The sequence below is a fragment of the Microcaecilia unicolor genome, chromosome 12, assembly GCF_901765095.1.
Source record: "Microcaecilia unicolor chromosome 12, aMicUni1.1, whole genome shotgun sequence".
Classification (NCBI taxonomy): Eukaryota; Metazoa; Chordata; class Amphibia; order Gymnophiona; family Siphonopidae; genus Microcaecilia; species Microcaecilia unicolor.
Window position 1 is genome coordinate 56,902,850 of NC_044042.1, and position 24,875 is coordinate 56,927,724.

Consider the following 24,875-nt stretch of genomic DNA (forward strand, 5'->3'; position numbering starts at 1 on the left):
TTGAGTGTCACATGTGTCCTGTCTGTCCTTCCTTTATCCCTTATTTGTCCTGTCTGTCCTGATTTAGATTGTAAGCTCTTTTGAGTAGGGACTGTCTTTTCTTCATGTTCAATTGTGAAACGCTGCGTACGACTGGTAGCGCTGTAGAAATGATTTGTAGTAGTAGTAGTAGTAGTAATGTATGATTATCTCCCAGTTGGTGAGATGTGATATGTGTGTGCCCGGTGCAAAGAGCTCCTAGCTCTCAGAGAACGTGTCCATTCTCTTGAGGCTAGAGTAGCAGACTTGGTGGAGCTGAGGGAAACAGAGAGGTACATAGAGGAGACCTACAGGGATGTTGTAGAGAAGTCTCACTTCCAGTCTGGTAGCCCCTGTGCTACCTTGGAGGAGGGAGGTCTCCTATAAGGAGATCACCACCCTGGTGAAGTAGAAAGTACTCCTGTAGCTAGGACCTGCCCACCAGGGGATGCACTGTCCTCTTGCACCAAGGATATTTCTCTAAGTGCTGCCCGGGAGGGAAAGGTTAGGACAGCTGTTGTAGTTGGTGTGAAGGTGGCAGACCTCACGCATCACCTAGATAGGATTTTAGATAGTGCTGGGGAGGAGCTAGCTGTCTTGGTACATGTGGGTACCAATGATATAGGAAAATGTGGGAGAGAGGTTCTGGAAGCCAAATTTAGGCTCTTAGGTAGAAAGCTCAAATCCAGATCCTCTAGGGTAGCATTTTCTGAAATGCTACCCATTCCACGCGCAGCGCCCAAGAGACAGGCAGAGCTCCAGATTCTCAATGTGTGGATGAGACGATGGTGCAGGGAGGAGGGTTTTAGATTTGTTAGGAACTGGGCAACATTCTGGGGAAAGGGGAGCCTATTCCGAAAGGATGGGCTCCACCTTAACCAGGGTGGGACCAGGCTGCTGGCATCAGCATTTAAAAAGGAGAAAGAGCAGCTTTTAAACTAGAAACAGGGGGGAAGGCTGACAGTCGCTCAAAAGTGCATGGTTCGGGATAAGGTATCTTTCAAAGATATCACCAAAGATAGGGTATCCTGATAACGAGGTCGTAAAAGAGACCGTAGTAGATCAGGTGTCCTTAAATAAAAATAAGACAGACAAAAGATTGCAAAATAATACTGCCAAGTACTAAGCATGATGTAAATAGGAACAACAAACATAGTTTGAAATGACTATATGCAAATGCTAGGAGTCTAAGAAATAAGATGGGAGAGTTGGAATATATTGCACTAAATGAAAAATTAGATATAATAGGCATGTCTGAGACCTTGTGGAAGGAGGATAACCAGTGGGACACTGTCATACCGGGGTACAAATTATTGTTGTGATAGGGTGGATCGAATTGGTGGAGGGGTAGCATTGTATATTGACGAGAGCCTTGAATCAAATAGATTGAAAATTCTGCAGGAAACAAAACACTTCTTGGAATCACTGTGGATTGAAATTCCATGTGTAAAAGGGAAAAGGATAGTGATAGGAGTGTACTACCGTCCGCCTGGCCAAGATGAACAGATGGATGCAGAAATGTTAAAGGAAATTAGGGGTGCAAACAAACTGGACAAAACAATAATAATGGGTGATTTCAATTACCCTGATATTGACTGGGTAAATGTAACATCGGGACATGCTAGGGAGGTAAAATTCCTTGATGAAATCAAGGACAGCTTTATGGAGCAGCTGGTACAGGAGCCAACGAGAGAAGGAAAATTTCTAGACCTAGTCCTTAGTGGAGAGCATGATCTGGTGCGGGAGGTAATGGTGCTGGGGCCGCTTGATAACAGTGATCATAATATGATCTAATTTGATATTAGCTTTGAAGTAAGTATACATAAAGGGGCATAATCGAACGGAAACGTCTATCTCCATGGGCGTTTATCTCCAAGAACGGGTCCGTGAAGGGGCGGACCGAACCGTATTTTCGAAAAACATGGACGTTTATCTTTTTTTGAGCTGGGCGTTTTTGTTTTTCAGCAATAATGGAAACCGAAAGCGCCCAGCTCAAAACGAATAACTCCAAGACATTCGTGGGAGGGGCCAGGATTCGTAGTGCACTGGTCCCCCTCACATGCCAGAACACCAACCGGGCACCCTAGGGGGCACTTTTACAAAAAAAAAAAAAAGGTAAAACAGCTCCCAGGTGCATAGCACCCTTCCCTTGGGTGTTGAGCCCCCCAAATCCCCCTCAAAACCCACTGCCCACAAGTCTACACCATTACTATAGCCCTAAGGGGTGAAGGGGGGCACCTACATGTGGGTACAGTGGGTTTGGTGGGGCGGTTTGGAGGGCTCCCATTTACCAGCACAAGTGTAACAGGTGGGGGGGGATGGGCCTGGGTCCACCTGCCTGAAGTCTACTGCACCCCCTAATAACTGCTCCAGTGACCTGCATACTGCTGCCAGGGAGGGTGGGTATGACATTTGAGGGTGAAAATAAGTTGTGAAACGGCATATTTTGTGGTGGGAGGGGGTTTGTGACCACTGGGGGAGTCAGGGGAGGTCATCCCCGATTCCCTCCAGTGGTCATCTGGTCATTTAGGACACTTTTTGGGGCCTTATTCGTGGAAAAACAGGGTCCAGGAAAAGTGCCCTAAATTATCGCTAAAAACGCATATTTTTTTCCATTATCAGCGAAAGGCGCCCATCTCTGATCGGTCGATAACCACGCCCCAGTTCCGCCTTCACCACGCCTTCGACATGCCCCCATCAACTTTGTCCGCATCCGCGATGGAGTGCAGTTGAAAACGTCCAAATTCGGCTTTTGATTATACCGCTTTATTCGTTTTTGTGAGATAAACGTCTATCTCCCGATTTGGGTCACAATATAGGCGTTTTTCTATTTCGATTATAAGCAGGATAGGAAATCAAATATGTTAGTGTTTAACTTTAAAAAAGGAGACTATGCTAAAATGAGACGAACGGTGAAAAAAAACTTGAGGAGCGGCTGCAAGGGTCAAAAGTTTACATCAGGCGTGGATGCTGTTCAAAAACACGATCCTGGAAGCCCAGGCCAAATATATTCTGCATATTAAAAAAGGAGGACGGAAGACCAAATGATAGCCAGTGTGGTTAAAAAGTGAGGTGAAGGAAGCTATTAGAGCTAAAAGAAAATCTTTCAGAAAACGCAAGAAGGAACCGACTGAAAATAATAAGAAACAGCATAAGGAATGTCAAGTCAAATGCAAAGCGCTGATAAGGAAGGCTAAGAGGGACTTCGAAAAAAAGATTGTGTTGGAGGCAAAAGCACATAGTAAAAATTTTTTTTAGGTATATTAAAAGCAGGAAGCCGGCAAAAGAATCGGTTGGATCGCTAGATGACCGAGGAGTAAAAGGGGTGATCAGAGAAGACAAAGCCGTAGTGGAGAGAATAAATTAATTCTATGCTTTGGTCTTCACCGAGGAAGATTTGGGTGGGATACCGGTTCCAGAAATGGTATTCGAAGCTGACAAGTTGGAGAAACTTAATGATTTCTCTGTAAAACTGAAGAGTAGCAAATCTCCTTGACCGGATGGTATTCATCCCAGAGTACTGATAGAACTGAAAAATGAGCTTGTGGAGCTATTGTTAGTAATATGTAATTTATCCTTAAAATCAAGTGTGGTACCAGAAGATTGGAGGGTGGCCAATGTAACACCGATTTTAAAAAAAGGTTCCAGAGGAGATCCGGGAAATTATAGACCAGTGAGTCTGACGTCGGTGCTGGGCAAAATGGTAGAGACTATTATTAAGAACAAAATTACAGAGCATATGCAAAAGCATGGATTAATGAGACAAAGTCAACATGGATTTAGTGAAGGGGATTAATGAGACAAAGTCAACATGGATTTAGTGAAGGGAAATCTTGCCTTACCAATCTACTACATTTCTTTGAAGGCTTGAACAAACCTGTGGATAAAGGTGAGCTGGTTGATATTAAATTGTGTATCTGGATTTTCAGAAGGCGTTTGACAAAGTACCTCAGGAAAGACTCCAGAGGAAATTGGAGAATCATGGGATAGGAGGTAGTGTTCTTTTGTGGATTAAAAACTGGTTAAAAGAGAGAAAACAGAGAGTAGGGTTAAATGGTCAGTATTCTCAATGGAGAAGGGTAGTTAGTGGGGTTCCCCAGGGGTCTGTGCTGGGAACGCTGCTTTTTAACATATTTATAAATGACCTAGAGATGGGAGTAACTAGTGAGGTAATTCAATTTGCTGATGACACAAAGTTATTCAAAATCGTTAACTCGCGACAAGATTGTGAAAAATTACAGAAGGACCTTATGAGACTGGGCATCTAAATGGCAGATGATGTTTAATGTGAGCAAGTGCAAAGTGATGCATGTGGGAAAGAGGAACCTGAATTATAGCTACGTCATGCAAGGTTCCACGTTAGGAGTCATGGACCAAGAAAGAGATCTAGGTGTCGTTGTTGATGATACATTGAAACCTTCTGCTCAGTGTGCTGCTGCGGCTAAGAAAGCAAATAGAATGTTAGGTATTATTAGGAAAGGAATGGAAAACAAAAATGAAGATGTTATAATGCCTTTGTATCGCTCCATGGTGCGACCACACCTCAAATATTGTGTTCAATTCTGGTTGCTGCATCTCAAAAAAGATATAGTGGAATTAGAAAAGGTGCAGAGAAGGACGACGAAAATGATAAAGGGGATGGGACGACTTCCCTATGAGGAAAGGCTAAAGTGGCTAGGGATTTTCAGCTTGGAGAAAAGGCAGCTGAGGGGAGATATGATAGAGTCTATAAAATAATGAGTGGAGTTGAACGGGTAGATGTGAAGTGTCTGTTTACGCTTTCCAAAAATACTAGGACTAGGGGGCATGCGATGAAGCTACAATGTAGTAAATTTAAAACGAATTGGAGTAACTTTTTCTTCACTCAATGTGTAATTAAACTCTGGAATTCGTTGCCAGAGAATTTGGTAAAGGCGGTTAGCTTAGCGGAGTTTAAAAAAGGTTTGGACGACTTCCTAAAGGAAAAGTCCATAGACCATTATTAAATGAACTTGGGGAAAATCCACTATTTCTAGCATAAGCAGTATAAAATGTTTTGTACTTTTTTTGGGATCTTGCCAGGTATTTGTGACCTGGATTGGCCACTGTTGGAAACAGGATCCTGGGCTTGATGACCTTTGGTCTTTCCCAGTATGGCAATACTTATGTACTTATGTAACTGTAACTACGTGTTGCAAGGTTCCACATTAGGAGTCACTGACTAGGAAAGGGAACTAGATGTCATCATGGATGATACATTGACACCCTCTGTTCAGTGTGCAGCAGCAGCTAAGGAGCAAATAGAATGTTAGGAATTATTAGGAAAGGAATGGAAAACAAAAATGAGAATTTTATAATGTCTTTGTATCACTCCATGGTGCAACTGTGCCTCAAATACAGGTGCAATTCTGGTTACCATATCTGAAAAAAAAATACCAGAATTAGAAAAGGTACAAAGAAGGGCGACGAAAATGATAAACTGGATGGGACGATTTCCTCATGAGGAAAGACTAAAGCGGCTATGGCTCTTTAGCTTGGAGAAGAGACAGCTGAGGGGAGATATGATAGAGGTCTATAAAATACTGAGTGGAGGCAAGTTCTTTGTACAGTTAAACATGGTTTAAGGAACTGGTCTAAGTTACAGTGAGTGTAGCAAGCTAGTCCAGGTGCAGAGTGGTGTATAATCAGTCACCCTATGTATTAAAGGCTTGGGAGAAGAGCCAGGCTTTCACCTGCTTCCTGAAGTAGAGGTAGTCTTGAGTTAGATGCAGACCCTCTGGGAGTAAATTCCAGAGCATGAGGGCTAGTCCTGAGAAGGCTGGCTGGTGGGTATCACATTGTACAATTTGTTTTGATGAGGGTACAGATAGTGATGCTCCTTCAGAGGAGCTTAGAGGTCTCAAAGGTGTATAAAGGGCTAACTTATTCTTTAAGTACTCTTGCCCATTTTGTCTGAGGACCTTGAAAATCAAACATAGTGCTTTAAATTTTGCCCTGTAAGGTACAGGTAGCCAGTGTAGTTTTTTGCAGGAAGGGTGTGATGTGGTCACACTGCTTGCAGCCTTTTATCAGTCTTGCTGCAGCATTCTGAATTAGTTGGAGTTGATTTAAACTCTTTTTGGTTTGACCAGTGTACAGGGCATTACAATAGTCTAGTCCAGTGCTTTTTTTTGTGCCAGTATGCACTGGTATGGCGTACCGGCACCTTTCCTCTCACTCCCCTACTTACTACTACATTGGACTCTGCAGCGTGAATGGTGCAGCGATTGAGAGAGGCTGGCAGCGTCAGAGCTTCCCTCTTCGAGTCTCGCCTATGTTGTTTCAACTTCCTGTTTCCACATAGGCGGGACTCGCAGAGGGAAGCTCCGACGCTGCCAGCCTCTCTCAATCGCTGCACTGTTCGCGCTGTTGAGTCCGATGCTGGCAGCCTTTCTATCGCTTCGCTGGCAGGCAATGGAGAAGGAGGACGGGCTGGGGGAAGAAGAATCACTGGATATGGGAGAGAGGAGGGTAGGGCAGGGGAGAGAGGAGAATCGCTGGACATCGATGGGAGGAGAGGGCAGGGGGCAGAGAAGAATCGCTGGATATGGATGGCAGGGGAAGACAGGGGACAGAGGAGAATCGCTGGACATGGGAGGGGAGGGCATGGGGGAGAGGAGACATGCTGGACATGGATGGAGGGGAGGGAAGAGAGGAAGGAGATGCACATGGATGGGAGGGCAGGGAAGAGAGGAGAAATGCTAGAAATGGATGGAGTGGAGAGCAGGAGATAGAAGAGAATTGCTGGACATGGATGGATGGATGGGGGGTTGGCGGGGAGAGAGGAGAAATGCTGGGCTTGGATGGAGGAGAGGGGAGAGAGAATTATTGCTTCACATGGATACAGGGGAGGGAAGAGAGGAGAAATGCTGGACATGGATGGAGGGGAGGAGAGAGGAGAAGTGCTGGACATGGATGGAGGGAAGGAAAGAAAAAAGAAGAAGATGCACATGGATGGAGATGAGGGAAAGTGAAGAGAGGAGAAAAACTGCACATAGATGGAGAAAATAGGCAAAAACTGGATCCACGTTATACCTCCTCCAGTCAATTCCATGGAGGACCCAGCTTTTACTTATGGATGTATGGCAAGAAATGAAGAAGAAAGGAGGAAAGTAAAGAAATAAATGGAAAGGAATCCCTGGGAATGGAGTTAAGGGAACAGAGAGCAGCAGAATCAGAGACTGGGACCAATATGGATAGAAAAACAAAGTCACCAGACAACAAAGGTAGAAAAATCATTTTATTTTAATTTTAGTGATTGAAATATGTCCAGTTTGAGAATTTACATCTGCTGTCTTATTTTGCATTGGGTATACTGGAGCTGTATAAGGGGTGTGGCTAATATGGCTGTGGCTATCATAGGGGTGGAGCCATATGTGGTGACCCCGCCCATAATGAGTACCGGCATCGTTTTTTCTACAAAAAAAAGCACTGGTCTAGTCGTGATGTTACCATAGCATGGACCACTCTGGTCAGACTCGTGTTATCAATATATGGAGAGAGATTTTGTAGCTGTTGCAGGTGAGAGAGACAATTTTTAAAGGCTGTTTGAATTTGTGGAATCAGGATGAGTGATGAGTCTAGCAGTATCCCAAGATTCCTAACCTCTGATTTTAGGAGGAGGTCATACTTCCCAAAAGGTATTTTGAAGTCAGGTATTGTCTACTTGTGTTAGGTTCAAAGAGGGACTGGTGGTGCCATTTATTGTAAAGAAACATGGTCATATGCCATCTTCAGTGTGAAAGTTGACAATGATAGTGTGTCAGTTCTGTTTGTTATCCTTACCTATGAGGGCAAAGCTGGCTTTAACCAAGCCCTCAATGAGCTCTAATCGCTGGTAAAATAAGCTTGAATGACAGTTGGTCTTCACTCTCTTGCTCAGGTGTTTTAATGGGTATTTCACTGACCACCAGAGTCCAAACATCAAGAGGAAGCTGCCCGGAAGTGCATGACCTTTGAAACTTCCCATTGCAGATCAGAATCCCTGAAAGAAGAAATGCAATATTAATGCCACTGAACATGCACCACAGCCAATGTAGCGGAGATTATTCCTACTGCTTTCTACAGTGCCACTAGACACATAGGATCTGATATTCAGTGGGAAATAATTAGGTAGAAGAGGCTGGATAATGCTGCTAAAAATCTGAGGAGATTGCCACCGAACTGTCTGTTTTTTAGCTGAGTGGTCCAGGTGCAGAGTTAGAGCAAAGCCAGGAGTGGTGACACCACCAATATTCAGTGGCATTAGCCTGAAAAATGCTAAATTAACCAGGCAGCTATTCATCTACTGCCATTGAAAATCTTCAGTGCCCAGGTAACTCCCAGCAGACCACCAGCTGCTGGCATTGGATATTCAGTGTCAGTACCCAGATAGATACTGCCATTGAATTTCCAGGAAACAGAGCAGTGAGGCAATAATATAAAATAAATCAAGATCTAAGAACTTGGTGTTGTTCAAATTGAAATCTACACTGATAGCTCATACACCGATACATTGACTGGTTTACCTGTGATTTGGATTACAGCAAGCTCGCTACAATATATTTGATTGACAACAATATTGGATCACATGACTCCTGATGCAGGCATTACTGTCGAAACAGGGCCGTGTCGAGTCTGATCTTTTCTGCCGCCAAAGTTTGTAGTAGAGCAATACTACTTAGTATTATCTCTTGTTGGATTGATTAATCTTTTGAAGAACACAAAGTTCTTAGATCTTGTTTTTTTTGATGGTATTGCCTTACTGCTCTGTTTCCCAGAAGACTCTGTGAGGTTTCTTTCCTTCTTCCTTTGGATTTGGCACTGAAAATCCATAATGGGTTAGATTCTATATATCGTTGAAAAAGTTGGTGCTGAAAGGCAGTACGCCTAAATCTAAGCGTAGTTTACAGAATACACCCAACACCTGTTTTCTGTGACTATATTTAACAGCGGCCATTTACACCAATGAAAACCTGGTATAAATGCTTACATGCGGAAAAGGCATATTCTATAACAGTGCGTGCAAATTCTAGGAATGCCCATGACCCACCCATGCCCCTCCCATGGCCATGCCCCTTTTCAGATCTCTTCATACAATTTATGTGCATCACTTTATAGAATATACTTAAAAATCTTTGCACATAAATTCTAATTAATGCCAATTAGAAACATAGAAACATGATGACAGGTAAATGCGAAATGGCCCATCCAGCCTGCCCATCCTCTGTAACCCCTAACTCTTCCTTTTCCTAAGCGATGCCACAAGCTTATCCCCATGCCTTTTAAAATTCTGACACTGTTCTTGACACCACAACCTCCACCAGGAGGCCATTCCACGCTTCCACCACTCTTTCTGTGAAATAATACTTTCCTAGATTACTCCGAAGCCTATTAACTCTTAACTTCATCTTATGCCGCCTCGTTCCAGAGTTTTCCTTCAGTTGAAAAAGGCTCACTTCCTGTACATTAATGCCCTTGAGATACTTACAGGCTTATTTTTGAAAGAGAAGGGCGCCCATCTTTCGACACAAATCGGGAAATGGGCGTCCTTCTCCCAGGGTCGCCCAAATCGGCATAATCGAAAGCCGATTTTGGGTGTCCTCAACTGCTTTCTGTCGCGGGAATGACCAAAGTTCACGGGGGTGTGTCGGAAGCATAGCAAAGGCGGGACTGGGGCGTGCTTAACACATGGGCGTCCTCGGCTGATAATGGAAAAAAGAAGGGCGTCCCTGACGAACACTTGGACGAGTTTACTTGGTCCTTTTTTTTTTTTTTTACGACCAAGCCACAAAAATGTGCCCTAAATGACCAGATGACCACCGGAGGGAATCGGGGATGACCTCCCCTTACTCCCCCAGTGGTCACTAACCCCCTCCCACCCTAAAAAAAATTAAATATTTTTTTCCAGCCTCTATGCCAGCTTCAAATATCATACCTAGCTCCATGACAGCTGTATATAGGTCCCTGGAGCAGTTTTAGTGGGTACTGCAGTGCACTTCAGGCAAGCAGACCCAGGCCCATCCCCTCACTTTATACTTGTGGTGGTAAATGTGAGCCCTCCAAACCCCACCACAAACCCACTGTACCCACATGTAGGTGCCCCCCTTCACCCCTTAGGGCTATGGTAGTGGTGTATAGTTGTGGGTAGTGGGTTTTGGGGGGTTCAGCACACAAGGTAAGGGAGCTATGCACCTGGGAGCTTTTTCTGAAGTCCACTGCAGTGCCTCCTAGGGTGCCCGGTTGGTGTCCTGGCATGTCAGGGGGACCAGTGCACTATGAATGCTGGCTCCTCCCAAGACCAAATGGCTTGGATTTGGTCATTTCTGAGATGGGCTTCCATTATTGCCGAAAATCGAGGACGACCATCTCTAAGGTCGACCTAATTGTTGAGATTTGGGCGTCCCCGACTGTATTATTGAAACAAAAGATGGCCGCCCATCTTGTTTCGAAAATACGGGTTTTCCCGCCCCTTCGTGGGGACGTCCTGCGAGGACGTCCTTAGAAAAACATGGGCGCCCCGTTCGATTATGCCCCTCCACATGTCAATTAGTGTCAATAATTGATTGTTAAGTTCAATTATTGGTGCTGATTGGCTTGTTAACTAATTAAGTTGCGCCCGCAAATCTAGAATACAACCGGATATGCGCAATCAAATCAAGCCACACAATTTAGAATTCAGGGGAACATAGCCAGCAGTGGATAGTGTATAAAAAGATGCTGACTGCCACCAACTAAATATTAGCCTCATAGTTTTATAGTCACACAGTGCAGATATGAGCCAACAGAATTAGTTCTTCTCAAAGTCTCGCTAGCTCTGGTGCATTTCAACACCGATTTCAGTAAAATAAATAAAATTAATAATTCTATGCTTGTGACAATCCATCAGTTTTACGGAATCATACTTTTTATTTAGTGTAGGAGGCAATATTCAGCCTGCTGTGATCAACTTTTAAATGCTGACTGCTGCCAGCTGAATTATACCCAGATATTCAGTTGCTGGTCATTGTCTGGGTATTGGCAGTGATCTCCCAATATTCAAAAGCATTTAACTGGCCAGGATTGGCACCTGGCTGGTTAAATGCCTCATGACCAGCTTTCTGGTGATATTCAGCAGGGAACAGCTGGTTATCTACCGCTGAATATTGCCAGATAGTGGCTAGTATCTATCTGGTTATATCAGCTGATATAACTGACTATCCACTGATTTTCAGTCCTACTTTAGCATTTATGTTTGACCGCTCGAATACATGGGGTATCTTTGGCCGGTTTGAACATAACCAGTTAAGTCTGACTATTGACTTAGCCAGTTATGTTCAAACTGGATATTCAGTGCCGGTCACCGCAAACAGCCTGGAATTGAATATCTGGGTTTAACACTGACCACAGGAGTTAGCCAGGCTAATTCCTGCCACCTGAAAACCCCTGAATGTCTGGGCACTCGCCACCTACCAGGTGTGACCTAGGTATTGCTATTATTCAACGACAGTACACAGATAGCTACATGGTTAACTTCGCTTAGGACAGCAAAAAGGCTGCCCTAACTAGCTAGCTCTCTGAATATTGGTGGTGTCTGGGTAATTCCTGAATCCATCCCCAGACTGCCCCGACACTAACTGGATAGTGCCAAAGTGGTCAGCCATGGAAATATTGGAAGTCTCTGGAATGGAGGTAATGTAAATCTAGGAGGAAAGGCGAAGGGCAAACAGAGCAAAAAAAGGCCCTAGGTACTGGACATTCCCTCCAGACACCGATTCAGGTGGAGAATCCCTTGCACAAGCTCTAGTTTGTGGCCAAGCTAGCTGAAAATGGTGTCATGGGTAGATGTTAAATGGATCTGTGTAGTGGAGGGTGAGAAGGTTGTTGCCTGCCGATCAAAGAAAGCGCAAAGGTGCATACGGGATAAGAAGATTAAAGAGATAGGAAGGAACAGAGAAAAGCTTTGACTTGAATACCAGGGTTAGAATTTGGAATTGTATATGTGCTGATAAGGCAGGCAATGTTCCGCTGCAAGAGGAGGTGTAACATGATCAAATTTATGTGCATTGTAAAGAAGTTTAATGGCTGTTGATTGGACTAACTGTAAACGCTTAAGGGAGTGTAAAGTAAGACTGACATAAAGAGATTTAACAGTAGTCTACATGAGAAATGACTAGTGCAAAGATCAAGGGATGGAGAGAGGTAGCTGGAATAAAACTCTTTGAAGAGCAAAAAATGAAGACTGAAGAACTGCATCAATTTGAGGTTTGAGAGAGATCAGAGTCAAAAATAACTCAGAGGATTTTAACAGTACTTTTGAAGGGAAGGGAAAGATCATCCAATGAAGAAGGGGAGGGGGGACGTGAATATCATGGGAATAAGGGAAAAGAATAGATTCACATTTTGTTTCAATCAAGACCAGAAGATTGGCTTTAAGCGATATGGTTACCTGATAAAGGCAAGAGTTAAGCTGAATTATTGAGGCAGAGTTTGAGATTCTGAAGACAGTTTGAATGTCATCTGCATAACAGAAAGGGGTGCATCTCTGATCTTGAATAGTTATAAGTAACGGAGAGTAGGAGAAAGAATAGAACCCTGGGGAACACCCAAAGACAAAGGAAACAAAGTTGTGGAAAGACGGTCAAAGGAAAGATAAGTGTGATTGGAGAGATAGCTAATAAACCATGTGAGAACAGTCCCAGAGATCCCTATTGATGCCAGATATTGAAGCAAAAGTGTATGATCAACCAGGTCAAAAGGAGGTGACAGATCGAGAGATAGCTAATAAACCATGTGAGAACAGTCCCAGAGATCCCTATTGATGCCAGATATTGAAGCAAAAGTGTATGATCAACCAGGTCAAAAGGAGGTGACAGATCAAGAGAAACTATAATAACTGAACAACGGTGATCGTGCGATGAAAGGATGAAATCATGTAACACTACTAATAGGGTTTCGGTTCTGTGGTGATGATGAAAACCAGATTGAAATGGATGCAGGATATTACTAGTTTTGGCATGCTGAAGTAGTTGGTCATGGACTAACTTTTCTATAACCTTTGCCAGGAATGGCAAATTGGAAATCGGACAAAAACTGGTCAGTGATTGCAAGTCTAAATGAGGTTTCTGCAGAAAAGGATGCACCAAAGCATGCTTTCAAGCAGAAGGGAGAGAACCTGTGGACAGTGATGATGATACCAAAGGAGGCACCAGAGGAACAAGTGCTTGGGGAAGGACATTTCATCAAAGAAGCTGACCATGGGTCTAGGGATGACAATGAAGGAACAGAAGACTTTATTGAGAGAAGATGACAATGAAGGAACAGAAGACTTTATTGAGAGAACTAGCTGTCAGTAGATTAAAAGAAGACCAAACTGAAGTTGGGAAAAATGGGGATAGGAACAGGGGGGGGGGGGGGTAGATGTAGTCATGGGGGGGAAGTGGATGATGGAAGGTCAAGACTGGCATGGAGAGAGCTAGTCTTGCTGCACCATGCCGCAGCTAAGGTGTTTGGTTGTACTGTCACAGCTGGAGCCATGGAATTCAAGGCTTTAAAAAGTGTGTGCAGATGATTGAGGGCATGGCTAATTTGCTTACCAAAGAAATCAGCCGTAGCTTTACGCAATACAATACGGTATTCCCTGTATCGAGAATGAAACAACATCTGATCTTCCAACCTATAGGGCCCTTTTACTAAGGCGCGCCCAAAAGTGGCCTGCGCTGGTGTAGATGCATGTTTTGGACGTGCACTGGTCAATTTCCAGAGCGCACCTGGAAAAAAGGGGATATTTTAATGTGCCAAAAAATGGACATGCGGCAAAATGAAAAAACCAGTGTGTCCATTTTCGGCCTGAGACCTTAATGCCACCCATTGACTTAGCAGTAAGGTTTCACGTGCTAACCGGGTAGTAAGCGTGCAGGACGTGCCAACTGCTGATTATCACTAAGTAAGGGCCCCACAGTAGAAAATAGAAATTATTTCTACCTTGTGTTTTGGGCATGCACCAAAAATGGAATGGGACATGCGGTAGCCAGGCGGTAATGCCAATTTGATGTACATAGGCACCTACACACCTCAGTAAAAGGGCCCCTATGTGATTTATGCCATTTTCTGTCTGCAGAGTGCAAATGGGCACGGAGAAGCCGCAATTAGGGAATGAATCAAGGAACACTACAAATAGGGCGTGTAGATAGAACTGTCTGAAAGTGGAGGATGTTGATTAAAAATAGACAACAATGCACTTCTTTTTTAACCTGGAACTTTTTTATTTTGGTTCCGTTATTGCAGAAAAACATTCTGATTCTAAGTTCTCCCAAGTCCCACCAAAAACACTCTTCCAAAACACCCCCTGAACTCTGTGAAAAACATCCCAATTCTGCAGTTAGAGTATCTGGGTTTAAAAAAGGTTTGGACAAGTTCCTGAAGGAAAAGTCCATAGTCTGCTATTGAGACACACATGGGGAAACCAGTGCTTGCCCTGGGATTGGTAGCATGGAATGTTGCTACTATTTGGGTTTCTATCAGAAAATAATGAAGGAGGAGTAAAACTAAAGTGCCAGCAAAGAAAAACAACTTTCTTTATCACAACTTCTAAAAAGAAGGAAAAAAGCCTGGAGGCATCAGATAAACATATAGATGAGCTGTGGAATTTGTCACAATATGAAATTTATGCCATGACCTGTCACGATATGAAGTGCCCTACGAATTAGTGTTAAGATTTTACGTTTAATTCAATAATATATGGGCAGCTAATGTAAAGATTTGAGTTAAGGTGTAACGTAGTGATGACGTGATATTCCAGTAATCGAGCAGCAACATTTTGGATAGTCTAATCTCAGGACAAAACTCTGACCAACCAACCTAAAATCTACTGAAGAAGGCGAGTTATCATCGGGTAAGTAGATTTAAGACTAACAATGTACATGTGCACTTAAAGCAATGGAAGAAAAATTGGGAGAAACAAGATTTGTACTCTGGCTTCTTCTGACATTTGTTTTTAACTATTAGAGTTGCCACCTCCACTAGCCGGTCCAATCCTAGTTTTGCTCAAGTGCATGCATGAAAGCGTAGCTCTGACTTTCCTCAGAAAAAAGTAGAACTACATCTCTGTATATACACTGGAGCAGAACTAAGTTTGCATCGTCATCTTTGGCTTGACTTGGGCAAGGTTCCTCATCAACTTCTGATTGCTCCACTCATTGTAGGCCAGTCTCTAGCACTATCCTCTTCTCTGAAATGTGTGTGTGTGTACTCTCAGGCAGATACACAGAATAGGGACCTTACTCTCAACTGATGCTATTCACAAAGTACTTCATGCTTTGCTTACTAGTCACCTTGATTACTGCAACTTGCAGCTTAATGGTATCTGTTAATCGTCACTGCAGAGGCTTCTTCATAAAGTATGGCATTACACCTCTATACTTATGTTCCCATTGGCTTCCTATTAGCTATTGGGTCAAATTTAAAATATTGATGTTAGCTTTCAAGGCTGTGTGGATTGGTCTTCCTACTGCTTTGTACGATTGTCCTGATCCCTCTGATGTCTTCTTGGTCTTTATGTTCATCGAATGACAGGCTCCCAACCATTTCTCCATCTTCTCAGGTGTGTTTGGTCTGAACTCAAAACTCCAATTTTTATATCCTTGGACCTCTTCTCTGGAATTCACTTCCCCCAAACCTTTGACTACAGTTCACATTACCTCAAATTTAAAGCCACCCTTAAAGATCTATTTATTCAATCAGGCTATCACTGAGGCTAGGTGGCCTGGTTGGAGTGGAGCTAATGGTGAACAGCCTCCATGTTCTTTCCTAATTTTCTACTCTCTATTGTTTCTTTTCCTTATTTGTTTTATTTTATTGTAAACCAATGTGATATATACTGAATGGTGGTATTTAAAACTTTTAAATAAACAAACATGACCTTAGTACCAATTGTACTTAGTACTAATTGTACAAGATTGTATGCAGATTGAAGCACAGCAAGCTCAGCTGTAGCGATGTGCCAAACCAGACTGCTTCAGCTTTTACTGTTAATTAATATTTTTTGGTTACAAATTCCCATTATTTGTACAGTGCCACTAGGTGCATGCTCTACTGTACTGACTCATGAAGGACAAGGATAGTAATTTAGTATCTCTTATAGCTTTTAGTCCTAAGGGAAAGGACCCAGGATAGAGCCCCTGTGGTATGATACACTTACTGACAATGAGATAGTGATGGAAGGGGATCTTCCAGAAGACGCAGTGGTGGAAAAGTTTTTTTTTTTAAAATTAACTCTTTTAATTTGTAGCTCAAGGTAAGTTACAAGTACCCTAGGTATTTCGTAGTCCTTGGAAGGCTTACAATCTATGTTTGTGCCTGAGGCAATGAAGAGATTAAGGGTAATGCATTTGATATACCACTTTTCTGTGGTAAAACCAAAGTGGTTCCACATATATTATATACAGGTACTTCCTCTGTCTCCAGTGAGCTCACAATCTGTTTTTTTTGTACCTGGGGTAATGGAGAGTTAAGTGACTTGCCCAAGATCACAATTAGAATTAGAAAAGGTACAGAGAAGGGCAACGAAAATGATAAAGGTGATGGGACGACTTACATATGAGGAAAGGCTAAAGCGGCTATGGCTCTTCAGTTTGGAGAAAATATGGCTAAGGAGTGGTATGATAGAGGAGAGGTCTATAAAATAATGAATGGCGTGGAATGGGTAAATGTGAATCATTTGTTTACTCTTTCCAAAAATACTAGGACTAGGGGGCACGCAAGGAAGCTACAAAGTAGTAAATTTAAAACGAACCAGAGAAAATATTTCTTCACTCAATGTGTAATTAAACTCTGGAATTCATTGCCAGAGAATGTAGTAAAAGCAGTTAGCTTAGTGGGGTTTAAAAAACATTTGGATAGCTTCCTAAAAGAAAAGTCCATATGCCATTATTAAAATGGACTTGGGGAAAATCCACTGCTTATTTCTAGGATAAGCAGCATAAATTATATTATACTGTTTTGGGATCTTGCCAGGTACTTGTAACCTGGATTGGCCACTGTTGAAAACAGGATGCTGGACTCGATGGACCTATGGTCTGTTCCAGTTCGACAATACTTATGAGTTGCAGTGGTATTAGAAAGTCTGCTTGGAGAAGCAGAAAGAGAACCAAGATAGAACTGGATCTCTGAATCCAAGCAAGGACAGATGCTAAGGAACAAAGTGTAGTTCAGTGTGTCAAAAGCAGCTCATAGGTCAAGGAAGATGATAAATACATTGAGCAAAATCCTTTAGCCTTGACCATGAGATGGTCACTGAAGACCTTACTGAGTACCATCTCTGTTGAGTATAAAGGGGGAAATCCTGATTGGAGCAGGCAGAGGATATTGTATGCTGCAAAAAAGTCAAAGCATCAAATATTCCCAGCCCCTCCCCACCCTCTGTAGTAATCTGGAATTGAGTGTGGATTACTTTTCCTTCCCTTCATTTGCCTGGAAAGGAAGGAGGTGGCAGAGTGGTTAGATCTTGCTTGTGCTGGGGGAGGGACCTTCAGATCCCAGCAAACAATTCAGTCTTATGATCAAACCCCTTCCCACATTTCAACATGCCAATTCCACCTCTCGAGTCTGTAGATTAGTATATTAATCCAAACATTTGTTTAAAAGTTAGACTGAAGTCTGTTGAAAAAGTGCTTATCTTAAACTGACATTCCAGACTTCTGTGAACAGGAAATAAGATAAGGCCTTGGAGGCTTCATTCCCTCTGCCCTGCAGCACTGTAATAAGACACAGGAGCACAGTTGATTTGTTTCCTTCGGTTCCTAAAGTAACTGCTCTATGATTCATGTGCTCACCACTCGTTTAAGAAGAAAAAAATATATATAAGCAGATTATCGGAATGTGAGCCTCACCCAGGTATGCTGACAATGTACTGTTTCCTCTCTAAGTTTTATTTCATTCACGAGAGGAAATTGGTGTATTAAGTTTCTCATGTATTCTCTGTTTTGCTAGTCCTACTTAACGTAATAGGCTTACCTAAACCCAAATTCTAATGAATGGATTTTTATAAATGTAAATGGTATGTCCATTTAAAAAGCTGCACCAGTAGCTGACAGAGTACTTTCTTGGGTTCACTGGTGGTTTTGTGCTATGAATATTATATGGTAGAAATGACCTATGTGTCATCTAGGATTTAAGTAAATCAATAATGATGAACAGCACAATTTACAAGGACCAACAAAAGGCAATGCAGTATTTTAACATTTATATGCTGCATTTCCAAATGCTCAAGGCACCATACATATCAACCAACAATTAAATACAAACAGCAAAGGCATATTAGTTGTTTGTAGAGGCCCACTCTGTTGCACAGATCTTTCCCTCTCTTGCCACTTCCCTCTGTGAATGTTGTCATTGTTTTCACTGGTAAATCTATACAGATACAGAAAGTGAAAATGTGGAAACAGCGTAACCATACAAGTCAGCAAAGAAAGTGAGGTTCGCCTCAAGAAGTGGAAGGAAAAGTCCATGAAGATTGACCAGCGCATTAATTGATAGAAAGATCCACCACAGACCACATTTCAGCTAACAGTCTGTATAAGTACATAAGGAATGCCACACTGGGAAAAGACCAAGGGTCCATCGAGCCCAGCATCCTGTCCACGACAGCGGCCAATCCAGGCCAAGGGCACCTGGCAAGCTTCCCAAACGTACAAACATTCTATACATGTTGTTCCTGGAATTGTGGATTTTTCCCAAGTCCATTTAGTAGTGGTTTATGGACTTGTCCTTTAGGAAACCGTCTAACCCCTTTTTAAACTCTGCCAAGCTAAACGCCTTCACCATGTTCTCCGACAACGAATTCCAGAGTTTAATTATGCGTTGGGCGAAGAAATATTTTCTCTGATTTGTTTTAAATTTACTACACTGTAGTTTCATCGCATGCCCCCTCGTCCTAGTATTTTTGGAAAGCGTGAACAGACGCTTCACATCCACCTGTTCCACTCCACTCATTATTTTATATACCTCTATCATGTCTCCCCTCAGCCGTCTCTTCTCCAAGCTGAAAAGCCCTAGCTTCCTTAGTCTTTCTTCATAGGGAAGTCTTCCCATCCCCGCTATCATTTTAGTCGCCCTTTGCTGCACTTTTTCCAATTCTACTATATCTTTCTTGAGATGCGGCGACCAGAATTGAACACAATACTCAAAGTGCGGTCGCACCATGGAGCGATACAACGGCATTATAACCCCCTCACACCTGTTTTCCATACCTTTCCTAATAATACCCAACATTCTATTCGCTTTCCTAGCCGCAGCAGCACACTGAGCAGAAGGTTTCAGTGTATTATTGACGACGACACCCAGATCCCTTTCTTGGTCCGTAACTCTTAAAGTGAAACCATGTATGACGTAGCTATAATTCGGGTTCTTTTTTCCCACATGCATCACCTTGCACTTGCTCACATTAAATGTCACCTGCCATTTAGCTGCCCAGTCTCCCAGTCTCGTAAGTTCCTTCTGTAATTTATCACAATCTTGTCGCGAGTTAACGACTTTGAATAACTTGTCATCAGCAAATTTAATTACCTCACTAGTTACTCCCATCTCTAAATCATTTATAAATATATTAAAAAGCAGCGGTCCTAGCACAGACCCCTGAGGAACTCTGCTAACTACCCTTCTCCATTGTGAATACTGCCCATTTAACCCCACTCTCTGTTTCCTATCCTTCAACCAATTTTTAATCCACAACAGGACATTTCTTCCTATCCCATGACCCTCCAACTTCCGCTGTAGCCTTTCATGAGGTACCTTGTCAAACGCCTTTTGAAAATCCAGATACACAATATCAACCGGCTCCCCTTTGTCCACGTGTTTGTTTACTGCTTCAAAGAATTGAAGTAAATTGGTCAGGCAAGATTTCCCCACACAAAAGCCGTGCTGACTTGGTCTCAGTAATCCATGTCCTTGGATGTGCTCTGTAATTTTGTTTTTGATAATAGCCTCTACCATTTTCCCCCGCACCGACGTCAGACTCACCAGTCTATAATTTCCCGGATCTCCCCTGGAACCTTTTTAAAAAATCGGCGTTACATTGGCCACCCTCCAATCTTCCGGTACCAAGCTCAATTTTAAGGATAAATTGCATATCACTAACAGTAGCTACGCAAACTCATTTTTCAGTTCTATCAGTGCTCTAGGATGAATACCATCCGGTCCAGGAGATTTGCTACTCTTCAGTTTGCTGAACTGCCCCATTACATCTTCTAAGTTTACCGTGAAGTCAGTTTCTCCGACTTGTCCGCTTGAAATACCATTTCTAACACCGGTATCACACCCAAATCTTCCTTGGTGAAGACAGAAGCAAATAATTCATTCAATCTCTCCGCTACGTCTTTATCTTCCTTGATCGCCCCTTTTACCCCTTGGTCATCCAGCAGCCCAACCGATTCTTTTGCCGGCTTCGTGCTTTTAAGATACCGAAAAAAATTTTTGCCATGTTTTTTTGCCTCTAATGCTATATTTTTTTCGTAATCCCTCTTAGCCTTCTTTATCTGTGCCTTGCATTTGCTTTGACACTCCTTATGCTGCTTCTTGTTATTTCCAGATGGTTCCTTCTTCCATTTTTTGAAGGCGTTTCTTTTAGCCCTAATAGCTTCCTTCACCTCACTTTTCAACCACGCCGGCTGTCTTTTGGACTTCTGTTTTTCTTTTCTAATTCACAGAATATGTTTGGCCTGGGCCTCCAGGATGGTATTTTTGAACAGCGTCCATGCCTGTTGTATAGTTTTTACCCTCTCAGTTGCCACCCTAAGTTTTTTTTTTTTAACCGTTCTTCTCATTTTATCATAGTCTCCTTTTTTAAAGTTAAACACTAACGTATTCGACTTCCTGTGTATAGTTACTTCAAGGTTGATATCAAAACTGATCATATTATGATCACTGTTATCAAGCGGCCCCAGTACCATAATGTCCCTCACCAGATCATGCGCTCCACTAAGGACCAAGTCTAGAATTTATCCTTCTCTCGTTGGCTCCTGCACCAGCTGCTCCATAAAGCTGTCCTTGATTTCATCAAGGAATTGTACCTCTCTAGCATGTCCCGATGTTACATTTATCCAGTCTATATTTGGATAATTGAAGTCACCCATTATTATCACATTGCCCATTTTGTTTGCGTCTCTGATTTCTTTTATCATTTCTGCGTCTACCTGCTCATCCTGGCGAGGTGGACGGTAGTACACTCCTATCACCATCCTTTTCCCTTTTATACATGGAATTTCAACACATAATGATTCAAAGGTGTGATTTGTGTTCTGCTGAATTTGTAATCTATCTGAGTCAAGGCTCTCGTTAATATACAATGCTACCCCTCCACCAGTCCGGTCCACCCTATCACTACGATATACTTTGTACCCCGGTATGACAGTGTCCCACTGGTTATCCTCCTTCCACCAGGTCTCAGTAATGCCTATTATAGCCAATTTTTCATTTAGTGCAATATATTCCAACTCTCCCATCTTATTTCTTAGACACCTAGCATTTGCATATAGTCATTTCAGAGTATGTTTGTTGTTCCTATTTGCATGATGCTTAGTACTTGACACTATTGATTTGCCATCTTTTGTCTGATCTTTATTTTGTATTTAAGGGCACCTGGCCTACCACGGTCTGTTGTGCAACCTCACTATCCAGAAACCCTATCTTCCCTGTTTGTGAGGTATCCTTGCAAGGTACCTTATCCCAAACCATGTGCTTTTGAGCAACTGTCTGCCCCATTTCTAGTTTAAAAGCTGCTCTATCTCCTTTTTAAATGCCGATGCCAGCAGCCTGGTCCCACCCTGGTTAAGGTGGAGCCCATCCTTTCAGAATAGGCTCCCTCTTCCCCAGAATGTTGCCCAGTTCCTAACAAATCTAAAACCTTCCTCCTTGCACCATCGTCTCATCCACGCATTGAGACTGCAGAGCTCTGCCTGTCTCCTTGGCCCTGCGCATGGAACAGGTAGCATTTCTGAAAATGCTACCTTAGAGGATCTGGATTTCAGCTTTCTACCTAAGAGCCTAAATTTGGCTTCCAAAACCTCTCTCCCTCATTTTCCTATACCATTGGTACCCACATGTACCAAGACAGCCGACTCCTCCCCAGCACTATCTAAAATCCTATCTAGGTGACGCGTGAGGTCCGCCACCTTCGCACCAGGCAGGCAAGTCACCAGGTGATCCTCACGTCCACCAGCCACCCAGCTATCTATATGCCTAATGATCGAATCACCAACTACAACCTTTCCCTCCCGGGCAGCACTTGGAGACATATCCTCGGTGCGAGAGGATAGTACATCCCCTGGTGGGCAGGTCCTGGCTACAGGAGTACTTCCTACTTCACCAGGGTGATGCTTTCCTTCTAGGAGACCTCCCTTCTCCAAGGTAGCACAAGGGCTACCAGACTGGAAGTGGGACTTCTCTACAACATCCCTGTAGGTCTCCTCTATGTACCTCTCTGTCTCCCTCAGCTCCACCAAGTCTGCTACTTTAGCCTCAAGAGAACGGACATGTTCTCTAAGAGCTAGGAGCTCTTTGCATCGGGCACACACATATGACATCTCACCAACTGGGAGATAATCATACACGTGACACTCAATGCAAAAGACTGGATAGCACCCCACTCGCTGCTGGACTGCTGACTCCATCTTAGTGTTTTTGAGTTTTTCAATAATTTAAAACTTGCTACAGTAAGGATATTAGCCTAATATAAAAGTGTCTTTTAGTTTATATAGAGGCATATTTTCAAAGCACTTTGGGAGGCTAAGTTCCATAGGTTTCTATGGAACTTTGGGAGGCTAAGTGCTTTGAAAATAAGCCTCATAGTATATTCTATGATTTATTTAGTGTTTCCTTCTTAGATGGTAATGAAATGTATTTAAAACTCTGTAAGAGCACTCCTTGCTTGTTACTCTAATTACAATAACTGACTATAATTGAAGAGTTGTCCTAGGGGTGGGTGGGTGGGAAGACTAAACTAGATCCTGCAATGCCTGTTAGATTCTATCTGTTAATGCTGTGGTACAAAGCTTTTAAAACTGAGGGCAAAATGCACTAAACTAAATGAGCCTTTAAATGAACAAGTTTTTAACCCTGGCATGTACTAAAGCCCAATTTCCGACGACGGTAGCAGCAAACGAAAAACGGAATGCAGATGAGCAAATTTTGTAGAAACCCTATTGAAATGAGATGCACTAAGGTTTTCCGCTTGCCCTAACGCTGGAAAACACCGGGAAAGCTAACGAGAGGTCTGTACCTCTCGTTGGGGCTGCCCGTGTTCCAGAACAATGTGAAAAAAAATTGGGAGGAGGCAAAAACGCTCATCAGGAGCGTCCTTTATGGACGGCCTTGTCCCCCTGCCCTAGGTCGCCGCTGCTCCCCGCTCCCCCCTGCATTAAAATCATGACTTTTTTAGGCAGCCCTGGCCCCCTCCCTTCCTCTCTTTCTCCTTTTTCAGAAAAAACAGCTCCCGCCATCCTCCGCCCTCGTGCCCCGTCCCCCCTGAGGTTGTCGCCGTCGCTCCCCTCCTCCACCAGGCCCCCCTCTGTCTGAAACCGGGCCCGTGCAGCGCCTCTCACCTCTGTGTGAAGGCGCTGCACGGGAAGAACAGCTGATCGCCTCTTCCGATGTCCCTGCATTCCTACTGGCCCGCCCTCGTCTGACGTAAGTAACCTACGTAGGTTACTTATGTCAGACGAGGGCGGGCCCAGGAGGAACGGAGGGACGTTGGAGGAGGCGATCAGCTGTTCTTGCCCGTGCAGCGCCTCTCACCTCTGTTTCACACGGAGGGGGCCCGGTGGAGGGGGGAGCGGCGGTGACGACATCAAGGGGGACTGCGGGGCACGGGGGCGGAGGATGGCGGGAGCTGCTTTTTCTAAAAAGGGAGGGAGGGGGGCTGGGGCTGCCTGAAAAGTCACGATTTTAATGCAGGGGGGAGCGGGGAGCAGCGGCGATCTCGGGCGGGGCGGGAGGGGGCAAGGCCGTCCATAAAGGACGTGTTTGTTTTTGGTTTTTTTAAAACGTTTTTGGCATGTGCAGAGCAGCCAGCATAACGCTTGGCTGCTCTGCGCATACTTTACAGGCCGATTATCGACGGTTTTAACGAAGGGTTGGAGAATGCAAGTGAGCTGCAACGAGCAGCTCATTTGCATTCCCTTTCCTTCGTGCATAGCCGTTCCGTACCGATTCGTTATGGAGTTTGGTACGGAACGGCTTTAACGAGGACTTTTGTGCATCTTGCCCTAAGTGGAAAAGACTATGGAGATTAGTTGTTAAAATTTGCTTTTTGTATTTTTATTTTGCCTAACACTAACCTACAATTCCTCCTTTAAACCCCAATCTTTTTTTTTTTTTAATGCCAAAGTTTTGTTTTACAAGTTATTAAACATACTTGTTGAAATACAGAGATCATTTTTACATTCAGGAAAATAAACATGAACCAAAAAAGGTTACTACTACTTCTACTACTATTTAGCATTTCTATAGCGCTACAAAGCGTACGCAGCGCTGCACAAACATAGAAGAAAGACAGTCCCTGCTCAAAGAGCTTACAATCTAGTAGACAAAAAATAAAGCAAACAAATCAATGTGTAGAGGAAAGAGGAGAGGAGGGTAGATGGAGGCGAATGGATACAAGTGGTTACGAGTCAAAAGCAATGTTAAAGAGGTGAGCGTTCAATCTAGATTTAAAGATGGTCAAGGATGGGGCAAGACGTAGGGGCTCGGGAAGTCTATTCCAGGCATAGGGTGCAGCAAGACAGAAGGAGCGAAGTCTGGAGTTGGCAGTAGCGGAGAAGGGAACAGATAAGAAGGATTTATCCAGGGAAGGAAGAGTGTGGAGAGATACTGGGGAGCAGCAGAGTGAG

The 24,875-nt window shown here is 43.4% G+C and overlaps 1 protein-coding gene across 1 annotated transcript in view; it reads right to left on the reverse strand.

The window, feature by feature from the left end:
- Positions 1 to 24,875, reverse strand: part of LOC115481838 (transmembrane protein 45B-like) — a 73,912-nt gene that overhangs the window by 24,306 nt on the left and 24,731 nt on the right. The window contains exon 2 of the mRNA XM_030221258.1: positions 7,822 to 8,020. Coding sequence (XP_030077118.1) covers positions 7,822 to 8,005 — 184 coding nt within the window. The 5' untranslated portion in view covers positions 8,006 to 8,020. The remainder of the gene's footprint in view (positions 1 to 7,821; positions 8,021 to 24,875) is intronic.